At 46.6% G+C, this 15,991-nt stretch overlaps 1 protein-coding gene across 3 annotated transcripts in view; it reads right to left on the minus strand.

Annotated features, from left to right (window-relative positions):
• CAMK1D (calcium/calmodulin dependent protein kinase ID) overlaps positions 1–15,991 on the minus strand; it is a 413,163-nt gene that overhangs the window by 50,017 nt on the left and 347,155 nt on the right. For all 3 annotated transcript variants that reach the window (XR_015722456.1, XM_045793936.2, XM_045793937.2), the window contains 2 exons: positions 13,333–13,471; positions 7,181–7,307 (listed from right to left, as the gene is read on the minus strand). Coding sequence is in view for 2 of the 3 variants with exons in the window: in XM_045793936.2 (XP_045649892.1) it covers positions 7,181–7,307; positions 13,333–13,471 (266 nt within the window). In the remaining variant the exon portion in view is untranslated. The remainder of the gene's footprint in view (positions 1–7,180; positions 7,308–13,332; positions 13,472–15,991) is intronic.

The following is a 15,991-nucleotide window of genomic DNA, read 5'->3' on the forward strand; positions in this document are numbered from 1 at the left end:
GGCATCCCGTGAAGAACCATGGTGGGGTTCTGCTGATAAACACAGCGGTGGACCAGATGTAAGTGAGCAACATCCCACAGTGAAACGGTGTGTTTGCTGGTGTGGACGCCAGACGAAGGACTGTGCACAGTGGTGGATCATCTGTCAGTAGGGCTCGATGAAGAAGGAAAACCTTATTTAGCTCAGAAACCTCACGAAGCAATTCAAGTCTCTGCCACCCTGCCTTCTTGCCCTTTCTAAAGTGAAGTTTGGGATTCCTGAGTCACCCTGCTAGCAAGGGGCACATGCTTGCCTTCCCCTCGCAAGGCACTCTGTCGCTTAACCTATAGACCATGGTTTAAAGGTTTTCTGAACTGTTTAATTTTCTTTCTGAAATCAGGAGAATGAGACCCACAGAATTGGAGAAATCACATTTGTGCACAAACAGCAACATCACGAAATAAAAATGCAGCAAGAAATAAAAATGCAGGCTTTTCACTACCAAGAGGAGTCGATGTGTCATCTTTAGTTTATCAATTACATGACTAGAATGGGTGCTTTCTGTGACTTACTGCTTCTTTTTTTTTTTTTTAAATAATGATTTTTTATTATATTATGTTAGTCACCATACAGTACATCCCCGGTTTTGACTTACTGCTTCTATTCAGTGATTCAAGAGAGCCCACTTGGATATTTTCATTAATGTAGCAGAGCAAGTAACATAAGTAATTTACTAACTTTCTTAGCTCCGACTTTTCCCTTATTGGCGACACCAAGGCAAAGGTACACCTGGCTCAATGAAATGGATTCCAAATTCAGGTCAATACCGTACTGAAGGCTACCCTGTTACCTTGAGAAGCTGATCGCCACCAGATTGCCCCATCCTTTCTTCTAAATTATCTCTAAGTACTTGCTTACCCGAGTCCCCTGTCTGAGCCAAATGAGTCTGTTCATTTCTTCCACACCTGACAAGAAGCAGTTCGGGACTCTGGGCCTTTGTTCTCCTGCTTACCCACGTCTGTAACTCTCCCCATCTTGGCCCAGAATTCTACTCTTCTTTCAAATCATGCCTCTTCCATGAGTTTTTCCCTGGTTCATTCTAGCCCTTGCTGATCCCCCTCTCACCTGTATTTATAATGTTGCTTCTGAAATGTGTCAGTTACTGCATACTGCAAACACACTACCTTATATGGGTCTGTATCGCCCACTGGCCAGACTCCATTGGAAGGGCCCTAGGTGTTAGAGCGAGCTCTAGGAGCTGCCAGCAGTGGGAACCCCATACGCGGTGATGCTGAGATGCCTGCGGTCTCCTACCATCAGTGACATTATGGTCTGCAAGTGCCCTGGTTCCTTATAAAGGACATGTAATATCTGGACAGCTGTTAAGGGTAAAGAGTGAAGTTCAAGGTGCTCAGGTCCCTTTGCCTTCTCAGGTACCATGTGCACTGGGATACTTGGGATGAACAGCCCTTTTTTTCATTATTTCTTCATTATTAGAGAGCTCATTGAAACTGAAGTAATCTTGATGTTGCCAAAATTCACTGTTTAGCTGAACAGTCATTTAGGCAACAGCAGTAAGAAGAACAACAATAAAACAACAGCCTTCACCAATCGAAACCAATATTTCTATCTAGAAGGAGTCTGAACTAGAGCTGAAAGGAGACAGCAGCCCTCCGCACCTGGCTTGGGCTCCTGGACAGCACAGCCCCCCGAATCGGGAGTGCCAACTGGGGCTGGGTTCTACTGTGTTCAAACCGAAAATTCCCAGTAGAGATGGGGCGTAGCTTCTTTGTCCAAGATCCCAAATAGTGTCCCAACCTTGCAGACATAAGCCACTGGTGGGGGGCAGGTGGGGGTGGTGGTGTCCAGCCCCAGGGTTGACAGCATGCTGGGGTCCTCTTTACAACGACCCGCTTCACTTTCTGCCCACTAGCTGTTGGACTCCTACTGACTTAATCAATTAATCGTTCAACTGATCCATAATTTAGGGCCCCCAAAGCCAAAGGTCAACACCCAGTCTTCATCTTATTTGAGTTAACAGCAGCAACTGACACAGTACTTTGTCCAACCTGAAGCACTTCCCAAGATACCACAGCGCCCTGGTTCTCTTCCTGCTTCACATGCTGCCCCCTCACAGTCCTGGGTCTTCAGGACTCAGCCCTGGGACCTTTCTTCTCCTCCATCTTTCCCTGCCCCCCCCCTTAGCCATTTTATCCAGGTTCATGGCTTCAAAATACATCTGGAGGCTGTCAGCCCCCCAGTACAGTCCATCCTCAGGGCACACGGGTATCGTACTTATAAATTTGCCTACTTGCTAAAATTTGTAGCCCCCAAATCAATACTTGCCATGCCTTTGTGGTCACTTCTGGACGTGAGCAGAGAGGCTCAGGCTGAGTTTCCAAGACACACGTTCCCAGCTGAGGTCAAACAAGGCGACACTCTGCCCTCCTATTTCAACTCTCACGCTATAAACAAGTATGATTTTCATGGTCTAGTTAGTGTCATGTTTTTCACATTTCTGTGCATTTTGTAGATTCATGGTTTAAAATGGCCCCCAAGTGCAGTGACAAAGTGCCCTCTAGTATTCCCGGCACAAGGAAGCGGAGATGTGCTTATAGAGAAAATATGTGGCTAGAGAAGCTTCATTTAGGGACAAGTTATGGGGCTGTGGACCGTGAGCTCAACATTCATGAATCGAGACTATGTATTAAATAAGGTGTCACTGAACAGAAATACACATAAAACAAGGTCATGCATTGATCAGTAGATGAAAATGCGGGGACCAGAGGCTCACGAGGAACCTCACCCTGTATCTTCCTTGGGAACAGTGGGTCAGTATTTACCGGTTCAGGTCGAGGTGATGTCATAGATCATCACTACTGTGCATAATGAGAATTGACTGTATCTTGTTGCAGACCAGATCTCTCCCCAGAACTCCAGACTCGTGTTCCAACTGCCTTTTTGACCTTGCAAACTTGAACAAATCAAAATCTGAGCCCCGGTAATATTTCTGCAACCTGCTCTTTCCATAGACTTTTACATCTCAAGTAAGGGAAACCACACCCGTCCAGGGGCTCAGGCCAAAAAGACTTTAGAGTTACCATTGATTTCTGTATCTCTCAAATCCTACTTTTAGTCTTCCTGAAAATCTCCATGACATTACCTTCAAATTTTATCTAGAATCTGATAACTTCTCACCATGTCCACTCTGCCAACCTAGCCCAGACTCCATCATTTCTCACTTGGGTAATTTCAGAGCCTTCTAACTGGCCCCCCTCCTTCCACCCTGGCCCTGCACCTTGGCATCTCTCCTAATCCCCGCCTGTCTCCTAGAAGGATCCTGGTAAAAGTCAGATCGTGCCATGCCTTGCCTCAGAACCCTCCCATGGCTATAAGTAAAAGCCATAGTCTTTTTTTTTTTTTTTTTTTTGAGATTTCATTTATTTGACAGAGAGAAACACAGCAAGAGAGGGAACACAAGCAGAGGGAGAGGGAGAAGCAGGCTTCCCGCTGAGCAGGGAGCCCGATGCAGGGCTCGATCCCAGGACCCTGGTATCATGACCTGAGCCGAAGGCAGATGCTTAACGACTGAGCCACCCAGGTGCCCCTTAAAACCATAGTCTTGATAATGATTTCTAAGTCCTAGTCTCCACGTGCTCTGCCTGATCCTTCTCTGACTTCACCTTCTACTGCTCTCCTCTTTGCTCACCCCGCTCCTGTTGCTCCCGCATACTCCTGCCTCAGGGCCTTTGCACCATCCTTGGAATGGTCTTCCTCCAAATAACAATATGGCTAGCATCTTCACTTCTATCAAATCTTGACCTCACTGTCACCCTCTTATTGAGGGCTGCCTTGATTACTTTATTTAAAATTGTAACCCCCTACACACACACACACACACACACACACACACACACACACACACACACACCCTATTCTCCTTCCTGCTTTATTTTTCTCCATAGCACTTACCAATCTAAGATATTAAGTAATAGACTTAGCTCTTTGCATGCAGTCTGTCTCTGTCTCACTCAAATGTAAGCACCCTGATTGAGGGCAGGGACTTTTATCTATTTTTCTTTTCCTTTCTACTGACGCATCCTCAGTACCTAGAACAGCAGGTAGGCACTAAATAAATAATCCTTAAGTGGTGAATAATGTAGCACTTGCCAGACATTATTCAATTTGCCTGTTTGCCCTCTGTCTCTCACAATACTGTGAGCATTTTGAAGTCAGAAAAGCCGTCCCTACATATTCATATCCCTAACACCAAACCACTGAGCACGGCACATAACAGAAATTTAATAAATGCATGTTAAATGGCTGGAAGAAGAGGAGAGAGAGAAAAACGCTAATTTTCATGAACTTTGGGTTTTTATCAATTTAACAAGCATCTGTGCAGAGATGAATAAGATAATCCCCACTGTAGAAAAACCCACAGTGCAGTGGGAAAGGCACTGACACGTATGGACCCTGATGCAATGTAGTCAGAGCCATGGTGAAAAAATGGTCAGGAAAAGAACTAGGATGACAAAAGAGAGGATGCGTGTTGGGAAAGCAGCCCAAAGGGGAAATATGTAAGGTGGGCTTTGATGGCTAAATAGGAGTTTGCTGTGCAAGCCTGAGCAGGAGGGAGGGGGAAGGGCAGGGGAGGAAACAGCCCAAACTCTGCTGCTCATTGCCCAAGGTATAGGTCTACAAGTTACGAGCTTCCCAACGTATCCCCTTCCTTGCTCTAAGAGGACTCCCCACGCATCTCAGTGCTCGACAAATATGAATGATCAGAACACCTACATTCCCACAGAGCTCTTCTTCTCCCTCCTCACTCAAAGAAAATTCCATATCTGACAACGGAATTACTTGATGGCTCCACTTGCCACCATTTAGGGTAGTAATATCAAGGGCCACATCTATACATTGTTCCCAGTTCCCAGACAGGTCAGCATCTGACATCTAAACAGAACCAGACCACTCAGACAACACCCGCTTAGAAACCCAGAGAATGTGCCATTCCTGGGTTCTGCCAAGGCGCAAAGAAGCAAAAACCCATTTGGAAAGTGCTAGAGCTTTCCAACATCAGAGCCAAATAGGAGAAGAGTATGATGCATATGTAAATATGGACACTTGTGTCAGAACGTCTGTCCTGCAGCTTGAGAGTCAACTTCCTACAAGGAGAAGCTGGCGAGCAAGCACGGTGCCCTCAGCAGCTCCTTGGCCTGGGGGGGCTGGGGGGTTGGGGGGGGTGGGGGGGGAGGTGTTGGGGGGGTGGGGTCAGGGCTGCAGACCACACTGCAGACAGCAGAGCCAGCCTGGCAAGGAGACCGCACACCATGACCTCAACGGCCTTCGCATTTTCTGATTCACCTGTTAGAACAGGCTTTTCTCCTCCACGTCTTTGAAGAGAAAGGAGGAGAAGCACATCTCATTCATTTTCATTTGCCACTTGCCTGGCGGCTTGAACTGAACTAGAGAAATCCCACATACACATTGCACACACTCCTGCTCCCTCCATGAGCCCCACCCCGGGCACACGCGTGTGTTCCCATGTGCACCTCACACCACAGCTGTGATTCCATGTCCCCCCGACTGGGTACAGACGGGTCCCGCTGCATCACTTCACCAGCCCAGAACCGAGAACGCGCAGGGCGCCATGAATCTCATCCAGGCCTGGGCTGCGCTGGCTTCTCTGTGAGCAGAACCACCACCACCCTTCTGTCCAGTGCACATACCAACCAGGGACACGCTCTCCTCCTGAGTCTGTTGCTTCCCTTTGTGTTATCCTCCATTCCCCTCAGCCTGCTCTTCTCTCCTGTCCTTCGGGCACCTTTAAAGATGAGACAGTTGTGACCTAACACCCATGTTATGCCAGCACTTGAAGGGCCGAGAAGGCCCCAGAGCTCACTTGGAGTTCCCCACAATGTGCTGGGCCCCAGGCTCCTGAGGTATGAGGCTTGCTTTCCTCAGCCTGGCCTGGTAAGTTTGTGCAGTTGTATGTAAAACCAAACAGGAATGATGCCTGTCATAGAACATTCCCTCCTCTCTTTCAGGGCGGGCTTCCTGTTCTCATTAGGAAAAGCCATCATGGTGTGTACGACGAGAATTCAGCCTTGTTCTCTGTTTTCCAAAGTCTTTTCCAACCCCATTTCCCCCAGCTTTCAGACATTCCCAGCTTGTACCCTCTCCTCAGGATTTTCCCACCTAGGGCTTTGGCGCCAAGCTGATGCCTCTGCCTAGAACACTCTGTCCCCACACAGTCCCAAGGCTGGCTGCTTCTCCACACGCAGGCAAATACCCTGGTGTCATTCCTGTGCCCTTAGCCATCCTAATCCCCCCAGTGCCCTGCCACTCTATTGCAAATTCCCATTTTATTTTCTTCATAGCGCTTACCATGGCCTAAACAACCCCGTTCTTCGCGTCTTTGTCTGTTGTCTGTCACTCCCAACTAAAATGTGAGCTCCTTGAGGGAGGTGCCCCATGTGTCTCATGCACTGCCTTCACCCCAGGACCTAGAACAGCAGCTGGGACATCGTAGGCACCTTAGTAAACATTTGCTGCATGAGTGAATACATTCACGTAAATCAAAGTCTCGAAAACGTCACCAACACCGCCCATGGCCTTTGTCCAGGTCCCCAGAAGACAGAAGATGCTTCTTAGCATCCAAGTGCTCAGCTCTGCCGTAGCCTTTTCTGCATTCTGAATGTTTGGTACAAAGGATCTGGATCTGGGGTTCTGATTTTAGGAAAGCCTTTAATCTTGGCTTCTCCATTACCAATCGGGACTGGCTCCTTCAAGAGTGACTTCATCAAGGTACAAAGCAGATTCCTCCCGTCGATATTCTCTTTCTGGCCGCTCCTATCTCAACATTTTACATGTTCTACTTGTGTCTGCACCTCATCGTTATCTCGCTACCTCGCTGTAAATCACTTGAAAACACGGATATGTATGCAACAGTTCCGGCATCAGAACCCGGGAACTCATCCAAATCTACTCCAGGCCTCCACTCAGGCCCACACCCAAATTAGACAGGATTTCTCCCCAACTATGACAAGGTTTCGGGGGAAACTGCTTCTCTTCTAACTTGTTCCAATGTGTCTCAGCCTTTTTATTCTCCCCTCGAGGGGAATGAGGCAGCTGTGATCTTGCGCCAGGCTCGGGCGCTGAAGACGGACAAAGCGGACACGGACACACACACCGCGCTTACCAACATAGCCTGGGGTCCCACAGGCTGTGGACATCACATCTCCTTTGCCCTCCATTTTTGACAATCCGAAGTCACTGATCATTATTTTGGATTCCTCATCTTGACTGTAGTACAACAGATTTTCAGGCTGTAAAGAAAATATGAAAAAAAATGGACAAAGTGTGTTTAAAGCTGACTTCATTGTGGGAGACTCACCAAGCCACAAAATCTTTCTTTTTAATTTAAATTCAATTAGCCAACATATAGTACATCATTGGTTTCAGATGTAGTGTTCAATAATTCATCAGTTGTATATAATACCCAGTGCTCATTGCATCATGTGCCCTCTTTAATGCCCGTCACCTGGTTACCCCATCCCCCCACCCTTGGCCCCTACAGCAACCTTCAGTTTGTTTCCCATCGTTAAGAGTCTCTCACAGTTTGTCTCCCTCTCTGATTTGTTCCCATTCAGTTTTCCCTCCCTTTCCCTACGATCTTCTGCGCTGTTTCCTATATTCCACATAGGAGTGAAAGCATATGATAATTGTCTTTCTCTGATTGACTTATTTCACTTATTAGCAGAATACCCTCCAGTTCCAACCATGTCAATGCAAATTGTAAGTATTCATCCTTTCTGATCAGGCCACACAATCTAATCATCGAGTAAGAACATGCTTGACCTGCGGGCGTAGTAAATGCATTAAGAAAAGCAGTGTTTAGTAAGAGCAGTGTTGAGGATCCCACATAGTATTGGACACTTAGAAGTTTTCAAGAAATGTGAGTCCCTTTGCCTTATCAGTACTTTGTCTACTTCGAAACACTGAACCTTATATTGGGGCAGCCTCAAAAACCTCTTAAGACTTGTCAGTTTATTTCTTGGGTTGAGGGACAGGGGATCCCCAGAAATGAAATGACTTCTGCAGGGGCTCTTCTGTTCCCTTTTTCTGACTCTTGTTAGCAACCTCTGTCTAGTCCAAGGGTCTCTGTCCCGGGCCTTGGTAACGTCCCATGTCCTGCCATTCTGGTAGATGCATCCCGCTTTCCCCTTTCCAGAGCCAGCTGACCCGTGCTTATTCCACTTTCTGGGAAATAGAGGGACATCATCACGGAAGACCCAGCACTTCATAGCCATGTGTCCTTAAGTACCCTGACCTTCTGTTTGCCTTTCTGGAACACATGGGTTGCGGTGGTTCTTCATTTGCTTCCCAGAACAGTACATGACAGAGCTCAGATGGTAGGAACGCTCGACACGTGGCAGAGGTGTGATCACGGTTCCTGTCCCTACTACCGTTCTGCACGTCAGGGGCACCTCCATGGTGGCTCCGTAGGAAAGGCGGAGGGGAGGCAATCCAGGGGTGCAGCAGGAAGACAATGAAGCTTCATTGCATAGTGTTTTATGAAAAACTGGGGTATCATTCTTAGCAAAAAAAAAAAAAAAAAGATGGGGGAGAGAGAGAGAGATGAGCCCAGGGAGACTGCGGGAGATGTCCCAGCCTCAGGGCTGGGCCAGTCCTGCCCGGGCAGAGCCTGAACACAGAAGGGTCACCTCAATTAATGGTGTTTTCCCTGAGGGAGATAATGTTGAGGACTGACACCTCTCCTGTTCCCCCACTAGGAAAATTCCAAAGATTGACACAGTGAATAAGCAAAATCACTTCTCTCCTTTACATTAAACCTTGAGGGAAACACAACAGGAAGGATCGGAGCTGGGGAAGCCACTTCCCCTCACCGCTTCCAGTCTGGCTCTTCTCCCGTCCCCACCAGTGAAGCAAGAGTGTCCCTTGTCAGTGGTTTGTGGTGAATCTTTGGTTTCTGAGTGTTGAATTTGAGGAGCTATTCTCTCATAGAGTGACTAGGCCTGTTTCGAGAAGTGGTTCTCAGCTGGGCTGCCCAGCAGAATCACGGTGACAGCACCAAATGTCTGCATGCCTTCTTCAGCAGATTTGAGATGGACCCGGGCCTCTGGATGTTAGAATTTACAGGGGGATTCTGATATGCAACCACTGCTGTGAGGAAATTCTGAGAACTGCCCAAGACCCCCCTCCTCAGCCTCCTCTGAGCCCTCTTCTTGACAAGGCCTAGACCTTGGCTTTCTGTGTCCTTCCTGTCTTGCCGGGCTTGCACAGTCCAGTCACAGCAAGAATCCTGCTGAGTTAGCATAGAGAGAATTCCCTCACTCTTGATATCTGGCCAAGTTCTTCACCTCCTACCTTGGATGTTGTTAAAAAAAAAAAAAAGTGTGTTCAGACACTTGGTAGAGATAGTTAAGAAAACTTTATTTGGGGGGGACCACTGTCATGGGGTTCTACAGTTGGAGAGGAAGAGTGGACTCAAGTCCTAATATAACAAGGACAAGGGGAGATTTATACCCAGGAGCAGGGGGAGGGTCAATGGATGGAAAATTACTAAGAGGGAATATCAAGGGTGGGGGGATTGTGGCTACACCAGTTTCAGAGGATCCTTGCTGAAGGCAGGCCAGGATGGGCGGATATGGAGGGTGGAGGATGAGGAGTCTGATCAGATCTCAAGGGTAGGGAATGTTCAGCAAAGTGACTCCGTGGGATTCTTGCTCAGCCTGGACTGCATGGGCAGAGCCAATGGACTAAGGACAGAGTCCAAAGATGGAGCCTGGTCAGAAAGAAGATTCAGGAGGGGCTGAACTCAAGTTTGCTGAAGGGAGAGAGTCTACCAATGTCTAATAGGTTCTTGGCCAGCCTTTAGCAAGAACCCCCATCCTTGATATTCTCTCTTAGCAATTTGCCATCCATGACCCTCGTTCTGCTCAAAGGCTATAAATCCCCACATGTCCCTGATGAACTTGGACTTGAACCCAATTCTCTCCCCTATCATGATACCCTTCTTTCAGCAGACTTTATTTTAACAAGTGTCAGAATAACTTTTTTTAACAGAACCCAAAAGAAAAAAATACTATCCTTCACCCAAACTCATAACACGAGAAGGAATGGCACTTAACATGCACAGTGACATTAATTCCGTGGATGAAGCATGTGATTAGAAGAAAATCAAATGTATGCTTGAGGGTGCTCTCAAGGAGTCTGAAGAGAGAATAAAATGGGCCAATCAATAATCAGAATAGTAGTGCTAAAAAAATGGGGTGAAATAATCTCATCAAAAGGTACATGTGGGGGAACCTGGGTGGCTCAGTTGGTTAAGCACCTGCCTTCGACTCAGGTCATGATCCCAGGGTCCTGAGGTCAAGTCCTGCATTGGGCTCCCTGCTCAGCAGGGAGTCTGCTTCTCCCTTTGCCTCTGCCGCTCCCCCTGCTTGTGCTCTCTCGCTCTCTCTCTGTCAAATAAATAAATAAAATCTTAAAAAAAAAAAAAGATGCATGTGGTTCATGATGAACAGTAAGGATCTGATCACAGGGGCAGAGAGGACTTTTCTTGAGTTTCTGATTTTTAATCTTCCTGTCCCAGTACTTCCGTGGTTACACAGCTAAGCCAGGAGTGGGAAGCCAATGACCTCAGGCTCCTCAACAAGGATGCATCTAAGCAAGAGATTCCCATGGAGCCAAATACCCCTCCTTACACATTCTTCCTCCGGGGGATACATCTGGGTCAATAAGGCACTCTTTTACAGGACAATTACCAAGAAGGGTTCAAGGGACTGGTCCTTCACAACCTAGATCAGTACTTGCCTACAAGCATCTCCTGACTTAGTAAAGATGGCGGTGCTTTTTCTTGAGGGGAGATGGGGAACAGGAAAGTGGAAGAAAAGACAGGCTCAGGGGTAATCCAGATGGAGACCCCCAGTTGGCAGTAGGAGGGCTCGGTCAGTTGGGGGGGTCCGGGAGGGATCTGGCAATTCTGCCTGGGGTCCCAAGAGGCCCAGGACTCACCTGAAAAAATAACGTCCTTTATTTTATGACATCCTTGCAAGACAACAGGTGGCCAATACTGGAGTTGGAAAGTCAATACCAACCCTTTAATAGTTCACATAACGAGCTTTTAAAAGCTCTGAATCAATATCTCTTATAAAGTTAATGTCACACATAATCACACTCCTAATCCAGTGACTCTCAACTGAGGGCAATTCGGCAACCCCGGGGAACATTTGGCAACGTCTTTGGTTGTCACGGCCGCAGGAGTGCCCTGAGTTCTCGTGGGTAGAGGTCAGGGACGTTGTTCAACATCCTACAATGCACGGACCAGCCGCTCACAACAAAGAACATGGTGCAGGGGCTGAGAAGCCCTATCCTGATCTGAGGGGGCAACAGCGGACACTTCCTATCTCAGTCCCTTGTTTTGAAAAAAGGACAACCGACTATCTCTAGTAGCTTCCTGGGGTAAGAAGACACAAGACTATTTTTCTGGAGGAAAGAGGACAAGGTGTGTTTGCATGTGAGGGTAGGGTGGCATCCCATATCAGGCCCTAATCTTAAATTAACCCGATCATGTTCTCTATGGTTCAGACCTGGAACATATAGTTTGTATTCGTTTTCTCAGATGTTTATGCAAATTTGATAACCCAAGCCCAACTTCTGCCATGGAGCTCAAACTCCTTTGTGCCTCTGAAAAGCAGTGATGAAAGGTTCCAACATGGCACTGTTCTTTCCACAGTGATAAGCCTGACGGTCTCACAGCTGCAGGGGCTGGGAGCCTCGAATACTTCTCTGAAAGTGCTGTGTGGGTGGAAAAAGCAGTTTCTCCTGTGCAGCCCATCTGCCTTGCGAAGGAGAAATACACAGAGCCCCTCAAGGAATGTTCCCTGCGTAGGAATTATTTCTATGAAGTACAGACCACTCGGCCCAACACATGACACTTCTGCGGTTGGTCACCACTCTATCTTGTTCAGAGAGCTGCCTCCTGTGTTCTAGAAGCAGGGAATTGGCATTCGGTGAGGGCATGAGAGAGCCGAGCAGGCGCCACCACCTAGCATAGAGGGGCCAAGTGGGCTTAGCTCTCTAAAGGACCTCTAGGTCCTGAAGATTAACTAATTGTGCTCACAGCCCATTTCAGCTGTCAAGAAGCCTGCAAAGGGCAAAGCCTGTAAGGACTCCGTCCACATTCCCAAATACTCTTGTCGGGCCATTCCCCAAGGACATTCCCAGGATAACATCAGCATCACCTGCAAACCCCTTAGAAATGTGAGTTCCCGGGCCCCTACTGCAGACCCACAGAATCAGAACCTCTGGGATGGGGCCAGACAATTCTGATGTAGGCTAACATTTGGGAGCCTCTACCCTAGTTGCTGGAAAATTCCACAGAGAAGAGAAGAAAACCTCACAGTGAGACCTTATGAAAAGAAAATCTATACCATTTATTCACACCTAGTACTAGATAATGGGCAGATGTTGAAATTCTGTTTTAAAAAAGGCTTCTGGTTTGTTCTTTAAATTGGTTTAGATTTCACATGGTCATGCAGAGCATGGCTACAGTACAATATAATCCCTGTGTTTATGAGGTGAGTGGCAGGTATGTGGGCTGGGGTGGAGTTTCTGTCTTGACCTGTGGCCTCTGTAGAATGAAGCCTCAGTACAGCCTTCATTGCTTTTTGCTGTTCCTCCAATCAGTATGTTCGATATCTATCCTTGATGGCGTATATTTGATATCTACCCTTCGGTATCCATACTGACCAGGGAGGGATGCAATGCCAAGGTGCCCAATGAAGGCCCCGATCCTCCAGTGCTATTGGGTGAGGTTAGTGTGCCAACTCTTCCTCAAAAAGAGATAAGACTGTAACCTACAGGACACGGGGGGAGCTGTGATCACAGGTCATTCAACCTGTCTTTCTGGATAACATTCCATTTCTCTTCTTCTGTCAAGCCCTCTACATACCCGCTCCCTTTCTTTCACGCAGTGTGGTGTGCTGAAATAGGGCCAGAACTGGGGGAAGACTGTGAGAAACTAGACTGGGAAATGGGTTTTTGTGGCCAATATGTCCTGAACAAAATATACAACCTACCCCTCTGGGGCCCTCTGGCTGCATAGTGGTTATAAAATTTCCCAAATCACGGCCAGTCTCATTGATCTTCATCATCTTTCTTTGGGTCCCAAGGGCCTGACAACCAGTGGTACACAAATGTCCACCATTCGTTCCACCCATATCATCATCAAAGCAACCTCATCCATTTTCTGGAGCTGATCCTCTTGGATGGGTGCACTGGAGGTGGGAGAGTAGTCCGGAGGATGTTGCTGAGTGATGGCCTTACCTTGAGGTCCCTGTGGACAATGCCCATTCTATGGAGATAGTAGACAGCATCCAAGACCTGGCGAATCAGAGTGCTGGCATCTTTTTCTGTGTAAAATCCTTTCTCCACTATCCGATCAAACAGCTCTCCACCGGATACACTGTTGTTTGTTTGTTTAAAAAAAAAAAAAAAAGAACAAATAAGAAATTTGAGGGGACCTGTGAAATTGTTCAGGGAAAGCCATCAATAAGAGATTTCAATATGACAAGAGAACCAAATTTTATTTCCAAAATGAATTCATTTTCAGATTTATATTTTGCCCCATCTGTTCCCCAGAAGCTATACCAGGGAAGTGTTTCTGTGTCAGGATGGTATGGGTATCCAGAATGAAAGAAAGGGAAGACTTGAAAAGTCTCTTCTGGCCTTGGCGTCCATCCTGCTACGACAATATAGTCAGAACAACTTTCCAGAATATTGGCATCATCAGATACAGGGAGATGATGGATAGGATGCCTCCTTCACATAAGAAAGGATCCTTAAAGGTCTGCAGGGCTGGGAGAATGGGAGGGCAGTGTTGTGGGCAAAGCAGTGAACAGCTAACAGCTAACACTATGCTTGGGTTCTTGACCAAGTTCTGTGCTCCTAATACGGTGGGGGCCTGGGCATTCCTTGAATCTTTGGACCTCAGTCTTTTTATCTGTAAAATAAGGGGATTAATCTAGTCAACCATATCCAACAGAAGGTAGGGGCTACCCTCAGAGGCATCAGAACCTGAAAGCCAATTGTGATCTACAAAAAGAGAAAGAAGAATGACACCCCTTACCGTGCTTAACACTGATTTTTGGTGACAGTATTTACTTTTCATTTGCTTTGAATTTCAGGCCGTACGAAATGTTTTCTTTCTGCTTATTGTGTATATTATTTATTGCATTTATTGCCTAGATTGGCAAAGGTCAAAAAAACCCTGGTGGGCAACCCCTACAGCCCCTTTCAGCTCCGATATTTGCTGCTGCTCTGGGCTTAACAAAGTAACAAAGCTGCACAATTCCGAGTAGGAACAATTCAACACTTTAGCCTTCAAATTCGTAGAATACATACTTCTCGAAGAAAAATAGCACTGCTGTCAAAGAATTAAGCCATCTTGGAAATTAGCTTCAAGGGATATATTAACACTATTCTCTTATATAAAAAGAAACACAATTTCCAAAAACATTGAAGACAATTTATTTGAAATACTAAAATCATAGAACAGTTTCCCAAACAGCTTTTACAGCTTTAATAGATATAGTAAAAGACATGCCCTAGCAGTAACACACACACACACACACACACACACACACACACACACACACACACACACAGAGTTCTGATTCATTTTCTGCAAGTCATGGCAATTAACGTGCAATATCTGATCCACCAAAACCTTCCTTTTAAAAAACCAATAAAGAAAACCAATTGCAGCTATAAAAGGCCTACGTGTTCAAGTGTCTCCCATTACCGAGAGTCATTCTAAGCGATGTTGTGCTTGGATAATGTCGTTTCCAAAGCAAACCGAGCAATCAAAATAAGAAAAGGAAAGACGCTCAGGAGAAATAAGCAATTCAGAGAGAGAAAAGAAATGGAAACATCAGGGAGAAACTACCTTTTGATGACCAGGGTTGTCTAAATGGTCCATCCTTAAGTAAACCAAAATCTCAGGACATCCCCCTCTCAGCAGCAGGACATCAAGCTCTCACCAGGCTTCGTGTTTCTAGACCCTTCTTGCCATGAGTTTCAGTGGAAGAGCTCTGCAGACCTCGAGGGTGTCCTACAGAACCTATGTGTATTCACATCAGTTGATCATCTCTTCAAGCATTCATTTAAGATTCACTAGGTGCCCACTAGGGGCCAGTGACTATGCCCAGTTGGCTGCATTAGCTCTAAAGGAGGAAAGGTTTGTTTGGATTGTGCCCCTCCTCTTCCTCCTCCACCGTCCGCCCACATTCCAATCATGGCACCCCTTCCAAGTGCTCCCGTGCTTTCTTACTACTGGTCTGCCTGCCGCTCATGTCCTCTGCTCTGCAGGCTACGGAAAGAGCTTGGGCAGGAATGCTCACCCCTCCCGCCGCCCCCACCTCCCACCCTGAGTACTCTACCACCCACCTTTGCCAGATTCTTGCCCTCCTTCAAAAGTCATCTCTCCTGCTTCCCATTCTCTCCAAGTCCTCCCTTCTCCTATGCGATCTATAAGGTATTAATAGACTGTAGTCAATCAAATATTTGCCCTCTGATCAGGCAGCAATGCAGTAAGAACTGAAGCATCAGAGTCAAAGTGTAATTGTCACTGTAGCATGTTCTGTCATGGTCTCCATGCTCCACACATCGGATATTTCACTTCCGAAATTTCACACTGCACCAGGGCTTTCTTCTTCTGAACAGTGCTTAGTATCTGGTTTCCTTAGAAACTAAGGCACGGGGGAGAAGTTTAAAAATTTGCCAATAAAAAAATGTAATGATACTCATAAAAGTGCCTTAAAATTTGCAAATCACTGTATATTTTTAAAAAATCTCCTTAAGCATACCTTTCAAATGGCTACTGTTTCGTACTGTTTTTGCCCCCTCCCATGTTCATGCTGAAGCCCTAAGCCCCAGTGTGATGGCATTTGGAGATGGGGACTTTGGCTGGTATTTAGGTTTAGAT

The sequence above is a fragment of the Ursus americanus genome, chromosome 31 (assembly GCF_024610735.1).
Source record: "Ursus americanus isolate L20-20 chromosome 31, mUrsAme1.1.p, whole genome shotgun sequence".
In the NCBI taxonomy this organism is placed as follows: Eukaryota; Metazoa; Chordata; class Mammalia; order Carnivora; family Ursidae; genus Ursus; species Ursus americanus.